The sequence below is a fragment of the Podarcis raffonei genome, chromosome 1, assembly GCF_027172205.1.
Source record: "Podarcis raffonei isolate rPodRaf1 chromosome 1, rPodRaf1.pri, whole genome shotgun sequence".
Lineage (NCBI taxonomy): Eukaryota > Metazoa > Chordata > Lepidosauria > Squamata > Lacertidae > Podarcis > Podarcis raffonei.
Window position 1 is genome coordinate 130,725,179 of NC_070602.1, and position 20,303 is coordinate 130,745,481.

The following is a 20,303-nucleotide window of genomic DNA, read 5'->3' on the forward strand; positions in this document are numbered from 1 at the left end:
CATGACTACAGTAATAAACAAGCTGAGTGAAACGTGAATGGAAATGTGTTTTTAGCCTGACACCTGCTGTTTTCCTCTTCTTCCTGGGCCACTCGAATGAATAACCCAACTAGCTCATAGGTATCAGTCGCCCCCACGTTCTGTAGAAATGAGCGAGCCAGGATTTTGCATCCTGTTCCATTTCCAGTTTCTACAAGCTGATGGCTCACAGAGCCCTGCTAGGTGTTGCTGGATCATAGCTGTCAACTTACAGATTTGAAAATAAGGGACCTGCAGCCAAAATAAGGGACCTGCAGCCTCACCTGTTCCAGGCACTCCAGTCTTCCTGTCCTCCTGCAGTCTGGTCAAGCTCATGCTGGTAGCTTTGAGAACACTGTCCAACCAACTTTATAACCAGAGGTTCAACTGAATAGTATCTGAATCACATGCACCACAAGGCCTATGCAGCCTCAACTTAAGATGGCTCCCCGGCCTGGCTTTGCACTGCAAAGTTTGCAGCAGCACGTGCAACAAAATGGCGCCCAGCATTCAAAACCCCCCTCAGCTTGCATTAACTAGCCACACACAAGGCATGCAAGCTCCACCCCCCAGTCGTTCTTAGACTTCTTGGGTGAGCAACACAGCCACGCAACCCAGTTGGAGCCTCCTTCCTCCCTGGCCGGGAGGGAGGGAGGGAGAGGAGCTGCTTCCTTTGAAACCCGGGAAATTTAAGGGACATCATCAATAAGGGACAGCAGCGGGACATGGCGCTGGAATAAGGGACTGTCCCTTCAAATAAGGGACACTTGACAACTATGTGCTGGATTAAGAATCACATGAGTTGAGATGGGAAAGGATCTTCTCTGCAGTGGTGTCCCATTTGTAGGCCTGTCCTCTCAGAAGCATGGCTGGTGTCAACACTGCCACATTAAAACTTGTCTCTGTTCCTCAGACATTTGTAGGAAACTCCTTTAATCAGCCTGGATGGATGAATCCGACTTGGGTGGTTTGCCTCTTTGTGAACTGGGAATTGATCTGTTTTTATCGTTTTTATAGCTGTACCCCATTCTGAAGTGTCTCCTGCCAACCTAGCAGTTCAAAAGCATGTCGAAGTGCAAGTAGATAAATAGGTACCACTCCGGCGGGAAGATAAACGGTGTTTCCGTGCGCTGCTCTGGTTCTCCAGAAGCGGCTTAGTCATGCTGGCCACATGACCCGGAAGCTGTACGCCGGCTACCTTGGCCAGTAAAGCGAGATGAGCGCCGCAACCCCAGAGTCGGTCACGACTGGACCTAATGGTCAGGGGTCCCTTTACCTGTTCTGAAGCATATGCTAGCAATGATAAAACAAAAACTGGAGTGCCCCAGGCTGCCCAACCTTTCCATAAGAGCTAAGGGTGACATTTGTGTGACACCACTTGAATCGCAACCTTCGACTTATGGCGAGGCCGCTCTGAATTGAACGTTGTTGGACTCCCAACACCCTCCCATACCAATCAGCACGGCCAGTGTTCAAGGATGAATGAAGCCACAGTCTCAACATCTGGAAGATCACAGGTTCCTCGTCCCTAGCCTCGAGAAAGCACAAAACTAGTGAATTGGGGCAGGGGGTTGGGTTGTCCAGACAAAACTAACTTGCAGTAAACATGTTGCCTGCTGCTGTTGCTGCTGTTTAGCCGTGTCCGACTCTTCGTGACCCCGTGGACCAGAGCACGCCAGGCACTCCTGTCTTCCACTGCCTCCCGCAGTTTGGTCAAACTCATGCTGGTAGCTTCGAAAACACTGTCCAACCATCTGGTCCTCTGTCGTCCCCTTCTCCTTGTGCCCTCCATCTTTCCCAACATCAGGGTCTTATCCAGGGAGTCTTCTCTTCTCATGAGGTGGCCAAAGTATTGGAGCCTCAGCTTCAGGATCTGTCCTTCCAGTGAGCACTCAGGGCTGATTTCCTTCAGAATGGATGCGTTTGATCTTCTTGCAGTCCACAGGACTCTCAAGAATCTTCTCCAGCACCAGAATTCAAAAGCATCAATTCTTCGGCGATCAGCCTTCTTTATGGTCCAGCTCTCACTTCCATACATCACTACTGGGAAAACCATAGCTTTAACTATACGGACCTTTGTTGGCAAGGTGATGTCTCTTCTTTTAAAGATGCTGTCTAGGTTTGTCATTGCTTTTCTCCCAAGAAGCAGGCGTCTTTTAATTTCGTGACTGCTGTCACCATCTGCAGTGATCATGGAGCCCAAGAAAGTAAAATCTCTCACTGCCTCCATTTCTTCCCCTTCTATTTGCCAGGAGGTGATGGGACCAGTGGCCATGATCTTTGTTTTCTTGATGTTGCCTATGGCTCACCAATCTGCTGTTCCTGTTTTAGAACATGGAGTGCAACTTTCATTCGATTTCACTGACAGCTGACTTCTCCAACGGTGGGTTCTCCAGACTCTCCAGGTCTTCTTGCCGACAAATAATGCCCAGTGTCCAAAATTGCCCAGTGGTCCAGATGAAGCCATTTCCCCCCTCCGTTGCTTGTTTTAGAAAGAGGGCTTTGGCAATAGATTAGTCAGAATGCAACAGCTCTCATCATGTGGATTAACAACCTCTATTGAATTAAATACAAGTGAATAACGGGATGCTGACATTTTGGAGTAAGGCGAGAACAACACAGCTACGTGGCTGCGAGTTGTTCTTGGAAAAAGTTATCGCTCTTTAATTCTCATCTCCCATATTTAAGAAAGGATGCTGGAAATAGGAATAAACCCATGGGCGTGAAATCGCTTGCCGTCGTTCTAGCCCCCCAGCTTCCACAAGCAGCTTATAATGGAATTCCTTCTCCTGCTCTAAGTCCGCCCGTTGTCTGAAAGCAGAGAGGTGGATGAATATCAGTAAACAGGTAACTCAGGCCATTACTTTCTGTTGGACAGTGCATATACCGTATTTTTCACTCTATAAGACGCACCAGACCACAAGACGCACCTAGTTTTTGGAGGAGGAAAATAAGAAAAAAAATATTCTGAATCTCAGAAGCCAGAACAGCAAGAGGGATCGCTGCGCAGTGAAAGCAGCAACCCCTCTTGCTGTTCTGGCTTCTGAGATAGTTGCGCAGCCTGCATTCGCTCCATAATACGCATACACATTTCCCCTTACTTTTTAGAAGGGAAAAAGTGAGTCTTACAGAGCAAAAAATACGGTAACTTGTCCTTAGGGTGGTTTACATTTTTTTTTTTAAAACCACACAACTAATGACATAATACAATGAAACAGAAGGAATGAAACACTAAATCAGACCTAGGTAAGGTAGGTCAAGGGACATAGGTGGTGCTGTGGGTTAAACCACAGAGCCTAGGACTTGCTGATCAGAAGGTCGGCGGTTCGAATCCCCGCAACGGGGTGAGCTCCTGTTGCTCAGTCCCTGCTCCTGCCCACCTACCAGTTCAAAAGCACGTCAAAGTGCAAGTAGATAAATAGGTACCACTCCTGCGGGAAGGTAAAACGGTGTTCTGTGTGCTGCTCTGGTTTGCCAGAAGCGGCTTAGTCATGCTGGCCACATGACCCGGAAGCTGTACGCCGGCTCCCTTGGCCAATAAAGCGAGATGAGCGCCGCAACCCCAGAGTTGGTCACGACTGGACCTAATGGTCAGGGGTCCCTTTACCTTTACGGTAGGCCAAAAGCAGCTTAAAAACCATGGGTCTATATCCATTAAAACACTGAGATCAAATGCCCAAGAATGTCTTGGCCAGATGGTAAGGAGACAAGAGGCCAAGTACTCACCTCCAGAGGCAGGGAGTCCTATAATCTAGGTGCAGTCACAGATGAGGCCCTGCTTCACAGCCGAACTAGTCATGCCCCAGCCAGAACCTCCACAACAGATCTTAAGGACCAGGCAGGCTGCTGGTATGGGGGACCTGATCCTTTAAGTCAGGTGTGGGGAACCTCTGGCTCTTGTTGTGGAACTTCAACTCCCGTAATCCCTGCTCATTGGGCATACTGCCTGGTGCTGATGAGAAATGTACCGTATTTTTCGCTCTATAGGACGCACAGGACCATAGGACGCGCCTTGTTTTAGAGGGGGAGAACAAGAAAAAAAAAATCTCCCCCTCTCTGCTCAGCGCCCCTTCAGCGAAGCGGCAGGAGAAATGGAGCCCCTTCCATTTCTCCTCCCGCTTCGCTGAAGGGGCGTTGCACAGCTCTCCCTCTCTGCTGAAGCCGGGAGAGTCTTGCTCTCCCGGCTTCAGCAAAAGGAACCGAAGCCTGCGGAGCACAGTGGGAACTTGCGCTGCACTCCGAAGGCCTCAGGTGGCTATCCTTGAAGCCTGGAGAGCGACACCTGCGCCTGGTGGGCACCGACCCCTCTCACTCTCCAGGCAACGCGAAGCCTCCAGAGCATGGAGGAAGCGCTCCCTCTGCGCTTCGGAGGCTTCGCGTTGCTATCGCTGAAGCCAAGGAGCCTGCATTCGCTCCATAGGACACACACACATTTCCCCTTCATTTTTGGAGGGGAAAAAGTGCGTCCTATAGAGCGAAAAATACGGTAGTTCATCAACACCTGGCAGACCAAAGGTTTCCTACCCCAGGGAGCAGCCATTTAGAACTTGAATGGCAATCTCTACGACCACGATTGGTTTGTCTACACTTGCTTGACACTGATTCTCAAGAGTTTCAGACAAATCTTACGAAGCTGTGTACCTTGCTAGTAATAAGGCTTGTCTCTTTGCTTCCTCTAATGCAAGTCTAGCCTCTTCCTCTTCCCTTCTCCTCCTCTCCTCAGCCTCACGCCTCATGCGCTCCTCTTCTTCCTGCTTCCTTCTCTCGTACTCCAAGCGCTGCTCTTCTGCCATCTCGGCTAAGAGCCGCCGTTCCTCTTCCAGCTGCATTTCCCTTTCTTTCTGCCTCCGCTTCTCCGCTTCTAAGGGAAAGAGATAGTTATAGATAGTAGTTGGTGTAATATAGCATATTACACCGTTTGAGCATTTTACACCGATCCTGGTACGACTGCACTGGCTACAAATTAGTTTCAGGGCCCAATTCAAAGTGCTGGTTTTGATCTATAAAGCCTTAAACGGCTCAGGACCGCAATACCTCAAGGACCGCCTCTTTCCATATGAACCTACCCAGACCCTGAGATCACCTTCTGAGGCCCTTCTTCATGTGCTGCCTCCTCAAGAGGTTCGGAAGGTGGCAACATGAGAACGGGGCCTTCTCTGCAGTGGCTCCCCAGGGAGGTTTGCCTGGCGCCTTCATTATACACCTTTAGGCGCCAGGCAAAAATATTCCTTTTTAACCAGGCCTTTGGTTGATTTGATTGACATCTTATGCCCTTTTAAAATGTGGTCTTTTGTGGGTGTGTTATTGAATTGTTTTTATTTTGATTATATATATTGTGGTTTTTATATTCTGATTTTGTTGTGTGAACCGCCCTGAGAGCGGTATAAAAATTCAATTAATAATAATAATAATAATAATAATAATAATAGTTGATAGCTGCTGTGATCAGTTTGAAGTCCAGAGATAAGTGGAGTACCCAATTAGTATTATACAGTAATATATTTAAAAGGACACACACACACACACACACACACACACAGACAGGGCTGCCATCTTAACATGCCACAGCATCCCAGCATGACGTGGTACTGGGCACTCAAGGGCTTTGTGAGAAGAAATAATAATAATAATAATAATAATAATAATAATAATAATAATAATAATTTATTTATACCCCGCCCATCTGGCTGAGTTTCCCCAGCCACTCTGAGCAGCTTCCAATCGAGTGTTAAAAACAACACAGCATTAAATATTAAAAACTTCCCTAAACAGGGCTGCCTTCAGTTGTCTTTTAAAAGTAAAATAGTTGTACATTGCCTTGACATCTGCTGGGAGGGCGTTCCACAGGGCAGGTGCCACTACCGAGAAGGCCCTCTGCCTGGTTCCCTGTAACTTCGCTTCTCGCAATGAGGGAACTGCCAGAAGACCTTGGGTGCTGGATCTCAGTGCCTGGGCAGAACGATGGGGGTGGAGACGCTCCTTCAGTTATACAGGACAGAGGCCGCATAGGGCTTTAAAGGTCAGCACCAACACTTTGAATTGTGCTTGGAAACGTACTGGGAGCCAATGCCAGTAAAATGGTAGCTTGTAGTGCCAGTGGATAAGCTCACAGAATAGGGGGCCACACTGACTGACAGGAGGAGGCCATGGAGGGCGTCTTATCAAGGTCCTCAGACCTGGAACCTGCCTTGGCGTACCTGCGCGTTCTCGCTCCTCCTCCTGCTTTTTCTTCTGCATTTCCAGGAGTTTCCTGCGGAGCTCCTCCTGCTGGTGCCGTGCACGTTCCTGGGCTGCCTTCTCAGCTTGCCGCTGTCTTGCTGCTTCCTCTTCCTGCCACCGGCGCTCTTCTTCCAGCTGCTGTTTCCTTAGACTAAAACGAAGAGGCGTCCGTTGGAGGGAAGGTCCAAGTAGGTCATGGGCACGTCAGGCAAAAGCAAGGGGACCCGCAGGACAAGGGAGAGGAGTTTAGCTTATAGGGATGGAGAATCTGTGGTCCTCCCAGATGTTGCTGGACTCCAGGTCCCATCAGGCCCTGCCAGCATGGCCAATGGTCAGGGGACGGTGGGAACTGAAGCCCAACACCATTTGAAGGGCCGCAGGTTCCCTATTATCTCTAATAAAAGGGCAAGATAGCCAGCCAGTGCATTCTATAGGGCAGTGATGACCAAACTTGGCCCTCCAGCTGTTTTGGGACTACATCTCCCATCATCCCTAGCTAACAGGACCAGTGGTCAAGGATGATGGGAACTGTAGTCCCAAAACAGCTGGAGGGCCAAGTTTGGACATCACTGCTAGAGGGCGAATCTACACTGGTCTGTTATAACGTTAAAAAATGTGTTATAAAAAAGTGACACCAGAGGGCACTGCAGAGCAGCAATCCGTCGGCAATGGGAAATGGCCGTTAGTACCACATTCTGATGCAAAGGCAAATTGGACAAGTTTGAATGAAGGTTTCTGAATTGGCAACATCACTTTTGACTGTCAGAATGCGAACTCTAGGGGTGGGGAGGCAATGGAGTTAAAAACTGTAAATTTTTGTGTGCTGATGTGCATCTATAAAACAATAAAGAATATGTATCTGAAGGAATGGATGCAGCGAGGGAGGCTGGGTGTTGGAAGAAATGCAGAGAGGGAGGCTGTGTTACGATATTGAAGCAATGCAGCTGCAAAGTGCTAGCTTGAAAACAAAATATGATGGGAATGTTGGGGCTGTCCGTGGGAAACAGAGGGACAGTCATTTCACAGTGCGAAGCACCGGAATTAGCTCAGAGTGTAATTCCATTTGTTCCTGTCCAGGAAGTGCAGGAAGTGTTTGTCACTCGACTGCTGGAGCTTGAAGAGAGCAGTCATGTTTTTTGTAATGCTGCAAAGACAGAAATAAAGGCATGTGAATACATTTCTGTCTATCTCTTTCCCCTGCCGGGGGGGGGGGCAGGAAAGAGGGAGGGTGTTCTTCTCACCTGAGAAGAATCGCCTATAGCGACCTTGCCTGTGTTTGCTGGGGAATGCAGCCAGGGAGGTCATCGGAACTCAAGCCGGGTACCTGGGAGGGTTGCCAGCTTCTCCCGATAGAGGCTTGAATTCCAACAGGCTGGGTGTTGGAAGATATTCAGGGAGGGAGGCAGGGTATTGGAGGAAATGCAGGGAGGGAGGCTGGGTGTTGGAAGAAATGCAGGGAGGGAGGCTGGGTGTTGGAAGACATGCAGGGAGGGAGGCTGGGTGTTGGAAGACATGCAGGGAGGGAGGGAGGCTGGGTGTTGGAAGAAATGCAGGGAGGGAGGCTGGATTTTGGAGGAAATGCAGGGAGGGAGGCTGGGTGTTGGAAGAAATGCAGGGAGGGAGGCTGGGTGTTGGAAGACATGCAGGGAGGGAGGCTGGGTGTTGGAAGACATGCAGGGAGGGAGGCTGGGTGTTGGAAGAAATGCAGGGAGGGAGGCTGGATTTTGGAGGAAATGCAGGGAGGGAGGCTGGGTGTTGGAAGAGATGCAGGGAGGGAGGCAGGGTATTGGAGGAAATGCAGGGAGGGAGGCTGGGTGTTGGAAGACATGCAGGGAGGGAGGCTGGGTGTTGGAAGATATTCAGGGAGGGAGGCTGGGTATTGGAGGAAATGCAGGGAGGGAGGCTGGGTGTTGGAAGACATGCAGGGAGGGAGGCAGGGTGTTGAAAGAAAGGCAGGGAGGGAGGCTGGGTGTTGGAAGGAATGCAGGGAGGGAGGCTGGGTGTTGGAAGACATGCAGGGAGGGAGGCTGGGTATTGGAAGAAATGCAGGGAGGGAGTGAAAAGATTTTGGGGACAAATTTACGATGAATTAAAAAGAATACTGAAATACACCTTCCCCAAAAAACCTGAAGCGTTCCTTTTAGGTATGATCGGAGAGGAGATCAAAAATGAAGACCAAACATTCTTTCAATATGCAATGGTGGCCGCCAGGATTTTGTTAGCGCAAAACTGGAAAACTTCCAATATCCCCACCATTAGAGAATGGCAAATGAAATTATATGAGTATATAGAATTAGCTAGAATGTCACAAAAAATCAGGCATCAAAAAATCGTTAAGTTTACGAACGACTGGAGTAAATTTGTAAGTTACATTGAAATCAATCTAGGTATTACCAAAATCACAGTGGGCGGAATCTAAAACCTGCGATGTAAAGAGCTGATATAATACAACTGCATATAAGCTATGAGTTTATTTTGCCTAAACTGAGATGGAAGGAAGTCAATTGAGTGATGTTATGTTGGTTTGTTTGTTTTATGTTTATAGGCGTTGTTGTTGTTGTTGTTTGTTTGTTTGTTTGCTTTTCTTCTTTTAAGTCTTTTTTCTTTTTTGTATTGTTTGATGTCGTTTCCAAAATATCAATAAAAAGATTAGTAAAAAAAAAAAAAAGGAAGAAATGCAGGGAGGGAGGCTGGGTGTTGGAAGACATGCAGGGAGGGAGGCAGGGTATTGGAGGAAATGCAGGGAGGGAGGCTGGGTGTTGGAAGACATGCAGGGAGGGAGGCTGGGTGTTGGAAGACATGCAGGGAGGGAGGCTGGGTATTGGAAGAAATGCAGGGAGGGAGGCTGGGTGTTGGAAGACATGCAGGGAGGGAGGCTGGGTGTTGGAAGACATGCAGGGAGGGAGGCTGGGTGTTGGAAGACATGCAGGGAGGGAGGCAGGGTATTGGAGGAAATGCAGGGAGGGAGGCTGGATTTTGGAGGAAATGCAGGGAGGGAGGCTGGGTGTTGGAAGACATGCAGGGAGGGAGGCTGGGTATTGGAAGAAATGCAGGGAGGGAGGCTGGGTGTTGGAAGACATGCAGGGAGGGAGGCTGGGTGTTGGAAGACATGCAGGGAGGCAGGCTGGGTGTTGGAAGACATGCAGGGAGGCAGGCTGGGTGTTGGAAGACATGCAGGGAGGGAGGCTGGGTGTTGGAAGACATGCAGGGAGGGAGGCTGGGTGTTGGAAGACATGCAGGGAGGGAGGCTGGGTGTTGGAAGACATGCAGGGAGGGAGGCTGGGTGTTGGAAGACATGCAGGGAGAGAGGCTGGGTATTGGAAGAAATGCAGGGAGGGAGGCTGGGTGTTGGAAGACATGCAGGGAGGGAGGCTGGGTGTTGGAAGACATGCAGGGAGGGAGGCTGGGTATTGGAAGAAATGCAGGGAGGGAGGCTGGGTGTTGGAAGACATGCAGGGAGGGAGGCTGGGTGTTGGAAGACATGCAGGGAGGGAGGCTGGGTGTTGGAAGACATGCAGGGAGGGAGGCTGGGTATTGGAAGAAATGCAGGGAGGGAGGCTGGGTGTTGGAAGACATGCAGGGAGGGAGGCTGGGTGTTGGAAGACATGCAGGGAGGGAGGCTGGGTGTTGGAAGACATGCAGGGAGGGAGGCTGGATTTTGGAGGAAATGCAGGGAGGGAGGCTGGGTGTTGGAAGAAATGCAGGGAGGGAGGCTGGGTGTTGGAAGAAATGCAGGGAGGGAGGCTGGATTTTGGAGGAAATGCAGGGAGGGAGGCTGGGTGTTGGAAGAAATGCAGGGAGGGAGGCTGGGTGTTGGAAGACATGCAGGGAGGGAGGCTGGATTTTGGAGGAAATGCAGGGAGTTTTGTAGGACACTGAGGATACGCTGCAGGCTGACAGATATATGTGGTTCATATGGCAAGTTGGCCCTGCTACATTTGGAGAGGGGTGTGTGAGTTTCCTGCTCATTCTCCTACCCCCGATGGTGAGCATCTTGCCCCTCCCTCACTAACCGCATCTCTGCCATCCTCTTCTGCTGCTCCTGTTCCATTTCCTCTTTCATCCTCTCTACGCGCTCCTGCTCTTCCTGCTCTTTCCGCTTCCGCTCCTCCTGCTCCCTCCGTTTTCTCTCCACCGCAAGACGCCTCTTCTCGGCCCTCTCGGCTATCATTTGCTCTCGTGAGAGTTTCTCCTCCTGCTTGTTCCGAGGCAGGTCCAGTGGCTGGGAAGGACAAAGGGGGGGAGGGGGGAGAGTGTGCTGTTGTGCTTAGGTTCTGCTCAAGGGTTTCCCTGGAGGTATCTGGTTGGCCGCTAGTGAAGGAATGGGTTTCTGTGCAGTGAGTTTGAAACTGACCCCAAATCCCCATTTTCCTTCTCCAAGGGAGCATTTCTAAAATGCATTAACTTGAGCTTTTCAAGCTCAGGAAGCTTGAGCTTGAGTCAATGTATAAACAGAAAGCCAGCTGTATAAACAAGTGCTCAAAGCCCTCTCCCTTATCAGTCCGTGACAGCAATGGATGGCCTTCGTTGTTCCAGTGGAGCAGGGATGGCACGTCTGGTTCTTATCTTACATCCTGGCCACACTCTGAAGCACAGACCTAGTCCGGGAACAGTGCCAGGAGAGTTGGTGACCGTCTTACCCCAAGATAAGAGTGCCAGAACAGGAATACCCTTATATGGTCAAGAGTACAGGAAGAGGAACACCCTTTTATGGTTAAGAGTACCGGAGCAGGAACATCTGTGGTGTCAACCTGCATGTATAAGCTGACGTGGCTGGATTCCTGGGGAAGGGGGGAGAGGGTGCCTGGAGGATATATACCATATTTTTCGCTCTATAACACGCACCTGACCATAACACGCACATCGTTTTTAGAGGAGGAAAACAAGGGAAAAAACATTCTGAATGAAACAGTGGATGTATCATTTTTGTGCTTCATGCTGTGGCCACAGACATGTGATCTGATGGTGAATTTGGGGTGACCCAATGCAAAAATCCTGAGAATTCCTGTGGATCCATGCTTTGTAACCACGTTTTTGCACCATTGCAGCCCCAGGCAACAGTGGGTACGTGATTTTTCTGGTGCAGGCTGTAGCCATGGACATGCTATGTGATCTGATGGTGAATTTGGGGTGACCCAATGCAAAGATCCTGAGGATCCATGTGGATCTATGCTTTGTAACCACATTTTAAGTGGGGAGCGAAGGAAAAACAAAGAAGGGACATGAGAGGGGTGTGCAGAGAAGCAGCTGGCTAAGAATGCAGGAGAGGGATTTAACAGGAGGGAGGAAAGAAAGGCAAAAGTTTCCCCCCACCCAAGCCAGCCATCTCTCTCTCTCTCTCTCTCTCTCTCTCTCTCCCTCCCCCCCCTCTCTCTCCCTCTCCCCCAGCAGCAACTTTTCAGGTTTCCCTTCTCTGTGAAGCACGATTTGATTTTTGCCTGATTTTTCGGCTCCAGGGACCACACATTCGCTCAATAACACGCACAGACATTTCCCCTTCCTTTTTAGGAGAAAAAATCTGCATGTTATAGAGGGAAAAATACAGTATACTGCATGAAATTTCTTTCTCTTTGGACTTGCTGTGAACTGACCGCGCAAGTGCCTTCTGCTATCCGGAGAGCAGAATAAACTCTTTCTCTGAATCAACCTTGGTGTCAGTTGACTTCCTTTCTCCCTCCTGGGAGCAACGCAGACCCCACCAGTCAGTAAAGTCTAATAAGGCTACACTAGGAGAACAGGGTGCTGAATGAGATGGGCCTTGGGCCTGATCCAGAAGGGCTCTTTTGACATCATTAACCACAGCCTTTGCTGTGACTCAGGATGCTTCCACGCAGCAGTTTATGGTGAACTCGGCGCACATTGCGTGGTCTGCATCCGAAAGCCACCCCATATTCCCACCCCACCCCCTTTAATCGGGATCTATAATTTCTGCAGGAAAACTGATATGTAAAAAAACCAACCCAGACCCAAACCAGAAACCAAAACATGGAAACAGTAAATCTAGATTAAATTGTGAAGGGGTGGACGTTTTGATGAGAACGGCATCCTGTGAATATTGGGGGAAAAACTTGCATTTTTGGAGTCCCACATGGGGCAAAAGATTCCTCGAGGCCTAACTGAACACATTCCAATAAATGCATAGCATGCAACCTTGGCCAGTGGGTTTTTAAAAAAAGTAATACTGAAAGGGGGATTCATGTACGGAGGGAAGGCACATTGACCTTCTAGCCACAGTCCTCAGTATACCCCTGCTCACCGGTGGAAATTATTCTTAGAAAAACAGCTTCAGGGCAGTAATGGACACTTTCATTTTAAGGGAATTGCCCTGCAAGGGGTGGGATTTTGATAGGGATTGCAGCTGGGGAGGGAAGAGCTAAACCTCCCCCCTCCCTACACATTGTGGTCCCAGTGAAAATCACCACCCTTTCAAGTATCAGCTTTAAGAATCACCTACATCTAAACCGCAGAGCCTTGGGCTCGGCGGTTCGAATCCCCGCGACGGGGTGAGCTCCCGTTGCTCGGTCCCTGCTCCTGCCAACCTAGCAGTTCGAAAGCACGTCAAAGTGCAAGTAGATAAATAAATACCTTCCGGCGGGAAGGTAAACGGCGTTTCCGTGCTCTGCTCTGGTTCGCCAGAAGCGGCTTAGTCATGCTGGCCACATGACCCAGAAGCTGTACACTGGCTCCCTCGGCCAGTAAAGCGAGATGAGTGCCGCAACCCCAGAGTCGGTCACGACTGGACCTAATGGTTAGGGGTCCCTTTACCTTTACCTTTACATCCACATTGAAAGCACTTGCATGCATTTAATGCAACGTGTTGTTAGTCCTCAGGTATAACTTGTATTTTTCCCAGTAGTGATGTATGGAAGTGAGAGCTGGACCATAAAGAAGGCTGATCGCCGAAGAATTGATGCTTTTGAATTATGGTGCTGGAGGAGACTATTGAGAGTCCCATGGACTGCAAGAAGATCAAACCTATCCATTCTGAAGGAAATCAGCCCTGAGTGCTCACTGGAAGGACAGATCGTGAAGCTGGGGCTCCAATACTTTGGCCACCTCATGAGAAGAGAAGACTCCCTGGAAAAGACCCTGATGTTGGGAAAGATGGAGGGCACAAGGAGAAGGGGACGACAGAGGACGAGATGGTTGGACAGTGTTCTCAAAGCTACAAACATGAGTCTGACCAAACTGCGGGAAGCAGTGGAAGACAGGAGTGCCTGGCGTGCTCTGGTCCATTGGGTCACAAAGAGTCGGACACGACTAAACAACAACATAACTTGCATTCCTGGCTTTTTAGATCCAGCCGCATGAGTGATCTAAGAGCACCTCTCGCACAGCTGCGAGAAAGCTTACAGGTGGCAAGAACATTTGTGTTGGCCTGGCTGCAAGGGTCTCCCTGGTTGTGTGGATCTGACACTTCCCTTCCTAAATGGTTCAAGAATGAATTCAGAAAGCAGCTCTTCAGGAAAATGACATTGTTTACCTCTGGAGGGTCATTGCTCAGAGCTGTGTCAGGCTGGGAGCCAACTTCAGGGGCAACTACTGGGCAGGCAACAGCAGCCGTCTCCTCAGCAGGAACGGCATGAGGTCCAGAAGGATGGAGAACATCTTCCGCAGAAGGTTCTTCGCCATCTTCAAGTGGCAAGAGGGGTTCTTCCCTGAGAGGGCTGGAAGGAGGAGGGCTTTGATCCGAAAAGCCTCCCTTTTCCTCTTCGTCTCCTCCTTCTCCTTCTTCAAGAGAACTGATCTGCTCCATTTCAACAGACACCCCCCCTTTTTCTTCATCATGGTTTGGGTCCTCGGCAGCCTCTGATCTTTTGACAGCTGCCGACTTCTCTTTGGAAGAAGGAACTGTTTTCCCAACAGCCTTCTTCTGTTTTGGTTTCCCTGCAAAAAGACAAACACACGCACACACAACGATGACACAGGAGCTATGCCTGAGATTACCTCGTGAAACTATTGCACAAGGTTTCCTGGGCATGCCAAATATTTTTTTTTAAATGCTAGGGCCAAACTATGTGTTATACAAATACAGTCATACCTTGGAAGTCGAACGGACTGCATTTGTATAACATATAGTTTGGCCTTGTGTTTTTAAAAAATCCGTTTGACTTCCAAAACGTTCGGAAACCAAAGCGTGGTTTGAAGAAAGCTCCTGCAGCCAAGAGTGGATTTCATGCTCTTTATTCAGCTCATAGTGGTGAGGAGGAATGGACGTTCCCCCAGAATGTCTGCTTTATATACATTATTTACACAATGGGCCCCACGTGATTGGCTAATTCCGGGATTCTCCTGTAGGCCAATAAAGTTGCGGATTCACTTCCACCTGGAGCTGGATTGGGTGGCTCCTGTGGACCAATCAGACTGCTGCATTCTGAATCCTATTGTTCTAGGACCAATCAGACTGCTGCATTCTGAATCCTATTCAACTCAGTACATAAGAACTAAGAAATGCAAACTGCCAGAAGTAAGTCCCACTGTTTTCCGTGAGGCTTCCTCACTAGAGAGTGAATCAGCGTGTTTTTACATGAGTAGAATGTGTCCTTTTATTTAAAATGCATCTCCGGGTTATTTGTGGGGCATAGGAATTCGTTCATTTTTTAAATAAAAAAAATAGTCCAGTCCCCCACATGGTCTGAGGGACAGTGGACCGGCCCCCTGCTGGAAAGGTTTGCTGACCCCTGGCTGAATCCCTCACACAGGAACAACATCCAGTTTTTAAATGGCCTTTTCCTTTACCTACAACAAAATCTGTCCGTTTCTCTTTCTTGAGCGCCTTCTTCTGCACTTTCAATACAGTTCCAGTTCTCACCGATTCAGGTTTCTTCTTCCCTGTCTTCGCTTTGTCCTCAACAACACCTGCAGCCTGTTAGTAAAGAAAGAAAAAGTGTGTAGAACACAGGGTGGCATAAAAGAAAGAAATTTAGTGCTTAACCAAATACAGGTTAGCATAGCATATTTTTGTTTTGGTGAAAATTTTAAAATTTGATTGTTAAAGAGTTCCTCTTTTGTTTTCTTCTTTGGAGATCACTTGTAGCCAAGTAAGATGATCTGCCATGAACAGGTTTTAGGTTTGATGAGGCCCTAAGATACTGAAGGTAATGGGGCCCTTGATATGTCCAGCTGTCCTTTGTCACTGTTTTTTGTGTTGAATATATGCTATATAATAATAATATAATAATAATAATAATAATTTATTATTTATACCCCGCCCATCTGGCTGAGTTTCCCCAGCCACTCTGGGCGGCTCCCAATCAGTGTTAAAAACAGTACAGCGTTACATATTAAAAACTTCCCTGAACAGGGCTGCCTTAAGATGTCTTCTGAATGACAGGTAATTATTTATCTCTTTGACATCTGATGGGAGGGCGTTCCACAGGGCGGGCGCCACTACCGAGAAGGCCCTCTGTCTGGTTCCCTGTAGCCTCACTTCTCGCAATGAGGGAACCGCCAGAAGGCCCTCGGCGCTGGATCTCAGTGTCCGGGCTGAACGATGGGGGTGGAGACGCTCCTTCAGGTATACTGGACCAAGGCCGTTTAGGGCCTTAAAGGTCAGCACCAACACTTTGAATCGTGCTCGGAAACGTACTGGGAGCCAATGCAGATCTCTCAGAACCGGTGTTATGTGGTCCCGGCGGCCACTTCCAGTCACCAGTCTAGCTGCCGCATTCTGGATTAATTGCAGTTTCCGGGTCACCTTCAAAGGTAGCCCCACGTAGAGCGCGTTGCAGTAGTCCAAGCGTGAGATAACTAGAGCATGCACCACTCTGGCGAGACAGTTCGCAGGCAGGTAGGGTCTTAGCCTGCGTACCAGGTGGAGCTGGTAGACAGCTGCCCTGGACACAGAGTTAACCTGCACCTCCATGGACAGCTGTGAGTCCAAAATGACTCCCAGGCTGCGCACCTGGTCCTTCAGGGGCACAGTTACCCCATTCAAGACCAGGGAATCCCCCACACCAACCCGCTCCCTGTCCCCCAAAAACAGTACTTCTGTCTTGTCAGGATTCAACCTCAATCTGTTAGCCGCCATCCATCCTCCAACCGCCTCCAGGCACTCACACAGGACCTTCACCGCCTTCACTGGTTCTGATTTAAAGGAGAGGTAGAGCTGGGTGTCATCTGCATACTGATGAACACCCAGTCCAAACCCCCTGATGATCTCTCCCAGCGGCTTCATATAGATATTAAAAAGCATGGGGGAGAGGACAGAACCCTGAGGCACCCCACAAGTGAGAGCCCAGGGGTCTGAACACTCATCCCCCACCACCACTTTCTGGACACGGCCCAGGAGGAAGGAGCGGAACCACTGTATGACAGTGCCCCCAGCTCCCAGCCCCTCTAGACGGCCCAGAAGGATGTTATGGTCGATGGTGTCAAAGGCCGCTGAGAGATCCAGCAGAACTAGGAAACAGCTCTCACCTTTGTCCCTAGCCCGCCGGAGATCATCAACCAGCGCGACCAAGGCAGTTTCAGTCCCATGGTGAGGCCTGAATCCCTATTGGAAGGGATCCAAATGGTCCGTTTCCTCCAGGCATGCTTGGAGTTGTTCAGCAACCACCCGCTCAATCACCTTGCCCAAGAATGGCAGATTTGAGACTGGGCGATAGTTGGCCAAATTGGCCGGGTCTAAAGATGTTTTTTTAAGAAGCGGTTTAATGACCGCCTCTTTCAGCGGGTCTGGGAAGGCTCCCTCACAGAGGGAAGCATTCACCACCCCGCAGAGCCCATCGCCCAGCCCTTCCCAGCTCGCTTTTATCAGCCAGGATGGGCAAGGATCAAGGAGACAGGTGGTCTGTTTCACTTGTCCAAGCAGCCTGTCCACATCCTCGGAGGTAACAGATTGGAATTGATCCCATGTAACAGGACCAGACAGAACTCTAGCACTCTCCCGCCCTGGCCCTGCTCCCACGGTGGAGTCTACCTCCCTCTGAATCTGAGTGATTTTATCTGCAAAAAACTTTGCAAAAGCATTGCAGGAGATCTTGGGGTCCCTACCAGGCCCCAGGTGGTACAGGTGGTTCCGATAGATTGTGAACCACCTGAAAAAGTCTCCTGCTGCTGTTTTCTGCAGATGCAATGGAGGCGGCGAAGAAGGCCCTCTTCGCCGTCGCCATTGCCACTTGGTAGGCTCGACGTTGAGCTCTAACCCGTGTCCGGTCTGATTCAGAATGAGTTTTCCGCCACCGGTGCTCTAGCCGTCTCAACGAGTGTTTCATCACCCTCAGCTCCGGGGAAAACCACGGGGCTGTCCGGGCTCCATGCAATCGGAGAGGGCGCTTCGGAGCCAGACAGTCCAGCGTGCCACCAGGGAATCAGCTGAAAGGCCATCAACTTGGGATAAAGCATCCCCTACCACTCTCTGGAAGCCAATTGGATCCATTAAGTGGCGGGGGCGGACCATCCGAATCGGTCCCACCTCCCTGCAGAGGGGAAGGGTTGCGGAGAAGTCCAGTTGCACCAGGAAGTGATCTGACCATGGCACTTCTTTTGTTTCGCTTTTAGTTAGTGTCAGATCACCAACATCCATAGAGGTGAACACCAAGTCTAAGGCATGTCCACGGCTATGAGTTGGGCCAAACTTATTCAGGGACAGCCCCATGGAGGCCATGCTTTCCACGAAGTCCCGAGCGGCCCCTTGTAAGATCGTGTCGGCATGGATGTTAAAATCCCCCAGGACAACCAAGCTAGGTGTCTCCAGGAGAACATCCGCCACGACATGAAGCAGCTCGGGCAGGGAATCCTTGGTGCAGCGGGGAGGTCGGTACACCAGTAGGAATCCTGTACTGCCCCTATTGCCCAACTTCCAGAACATGCACTCAGAAAACTGGGTCTTCCCAATAGGACGCCTGGTGCAGACTAATGACTTCCTAAAAATCACTGCAACCCCCCCTCCCCGCCCACATGACCTGGGTTGCTGTGCGTAAGAGAAACCTGGTGGGCAAGCAGCGGCAAGGACAGGCCCATCTGCTTCATCCAACCAGGTCTCTGTCACACATGCCAGGTCAAATCCTCCATCAACAATCAGGTCGTGGATGGCAGTGGTTTTATTCATCATTGACCTGGCATTGCACAGCAACACTTTCAGGTCATGTGGGTTTCCCTTGCTGATTACTGTAATTTATGGACCTAACATGGTAATTTATGGACCTAACAGGTATCTAAAGCCATTTGCACATAACAAAATACGTATTTTATCAAAGTAATTGTTGAACTGAAATACAATTAAGAAGTATATTAATAGTGAAATACAATTAAGAAGTATATTCATAGTGAAATAATTATTAAGCTCTAACTGTATGTAGGTTTTATTTTATTTGCTTTTTTATCTTATATTTTGGAAATGTACGTCCAGGTTTTTTCCCCTTTAAATTTTTTGGGGCCCCCAAGAGATTGGGGCCCTAAGCTATAGCTTGTTTAGCTTATACGTAAATCCGGCACTGTCCATGAATGCAGTCTTAACAGCGAGCCCACAAGTGACTGTGGAGGCCAATTCTGGATCCACACACATATTGGAAGAGGAAGAGGAGTGCAGGGGGAGCGCACTGCCCCCGGGAGCGCGATCTCGGTGGGGTGTCATCGCGGCTGTTTCCCCACCTGCGCTGGGCGCCACGCCCCTGTGGGCAGTGCGCCATTCCCCCAGGAAGCACGCCAGCGCCGCCCCTGCCTGCTCTCCGCCCCCGGTGCTGGAGCATGAAGCTCCGCCACTGTCCACACATCCTTCCACAGTGGGAACATAGGTTTCTGGGTGGGAGTTGATCACGGTGAGGGTTTGCCAAGCGTGCCTTCCTCTTAGCGCGTTTCTCCCTTTCGTCCTGAGTTTGAGTGCCTTCAAAGTCCATGACGCCTTTGGTAAAGGCTGTTCTGCAATTGGGAGCGCTTGCAGGGCAGTGTTTCCCAATTGTCGGTGTTTATAGTACTTTTTTCTTTATTAGGGACGCCGGTGGCGCTGTGGGTAAAACCTCAGTGCCTAGGACTTGCTGATCGTAAGGTCGGCGGTTCGAATCCCCGCAACGGGGTGAGCTCCCGTCGTTCGGTCCCAGCTCCTGCCCACCTAGCAGTTCGAAAGCACCCCTAAGTGCAAGTAGATAAATAGGTACCGCTTTATAGCGGGAAGGTAAACGGAGTTTCCGTGTGCGGCACTGGTGCTGGCTCGCCAGAGCAGCTTCGTCACGCTGGCCACGTGATCCGGAAGTGTCTTCGGACGGCGCCAGCTCCCGGCCTCTTGAGCGAGATGAGAGCGCAACCCTAGAGTCGATCACGACTGGCCTGTACGGGCAGGGGTACCTTTACATTTACCTTTATAGTACTTTTTTTAAAAAATTGCCTTGGGAGAGTCTTTAAACCTAACAGACACTCTATTTGCTTTTCCTCCCCCCACAAAACACAGGGATGGGGAGCCTGTCTTGTTGGACTTCATCTCCCATCTGCCCCAGCAGCATGGCCCAATGGTCAGTGATGATGGAATTTGTTGCCCAATAACATCTGCAGGGCTTGCTATCCCTGCCTTAAGAGGTGGTCTAAGATGCTTCGGTTTCTGAGGCAGAAAACCAGCACCCTCCCATTACAGTAGTAAATATAATAATGAGCAAAATAATCAACCATTTGCTTCCCTTTAGTGGTCCCCTAAAATGTCCATCTTGCTTTGCCCTGCCCTGTGGATCCAGATCAGTTTGCATAAAGATTTTTCCACAATGGTTAACACTCACCACCTTGGGACCAGTGGCCTTAGTTGGCTTTCTGGTTTTCTCTGGCAATGATTTTGCTTCTTCTTCTTCTTTATCTTCTTCTTCTACCTGATGCTTTTCAGATGAATGGGTGCTCATTCTTGCGCCCTTCTCAATTTCGGCACTGCGGTCAAGAATCTCCATGTTGGTGCTGTCCAATTCAGAGACCTTCTCCCTTTGAAAAAGCAGTATGAAATAATCAGAAGGGACGAACCCATGGAAAGTTAACAGACACATTGTCAGAGGTCCCTCTACAGATGGTGAGCACTTTGCGGAAGGGATTCCACTGCATTCCAGAAATGTACCGTAGGTTTGCACAATTAAAGTGGGTTAAAGCACTCT

The 20,303-nt window shown here is 49.6% G+C and overlaps 1 protein-coding gene across 1 annotated transcript in view; it reads right to left on the reverse strand.

Annotated features, from left to right (window-relative positions):
* Positions 1 to 2,532: 2,532 nt before the first annotated feature.
* Positions 2,533 to 20,303, reverse strand: part of KIAA2012 (KIAA2012 ortholog) — a 98,538-nt gene continuing 80,767 nt past the window's right edge. Inside the window, exons 16-22 of the mRNA XM_053376843.1 lie at positions 19,944 to 20,136; positions 14,977 to 15,103; positions 13,721 to 14,124; positions 10,251 to 10,459; positions 6,216 to 6,388; positions 4,660 to 4,879; positions 2,533 to 2,829 (exon numbers count right to left, since the gene is read on the reverse strand). Coding sequence (XP_053232818.1) covers positions 2,682 to 2,829; positions 4,660 to 4,879; positions 6,216 to 6,388; positions 10,251 to 10,459; positions 13,721 to 14,124; positions 14,977 to 15,103; positions 19,944 to 20,136 — 1,474 coding nt within the window. The 3' untranslated portion in view covers positions 2,533 to 2,681. The remainder of the gene's footprint in view (positions 2,830 to 4,659; positions 4,880 to 6,215; positions 6,389 to 10,250; positions 10,460 to 13,720; positions 14,125 to 14,976; positions 15,104 to 19,943; positions 20,137 to 20,303) is intronic.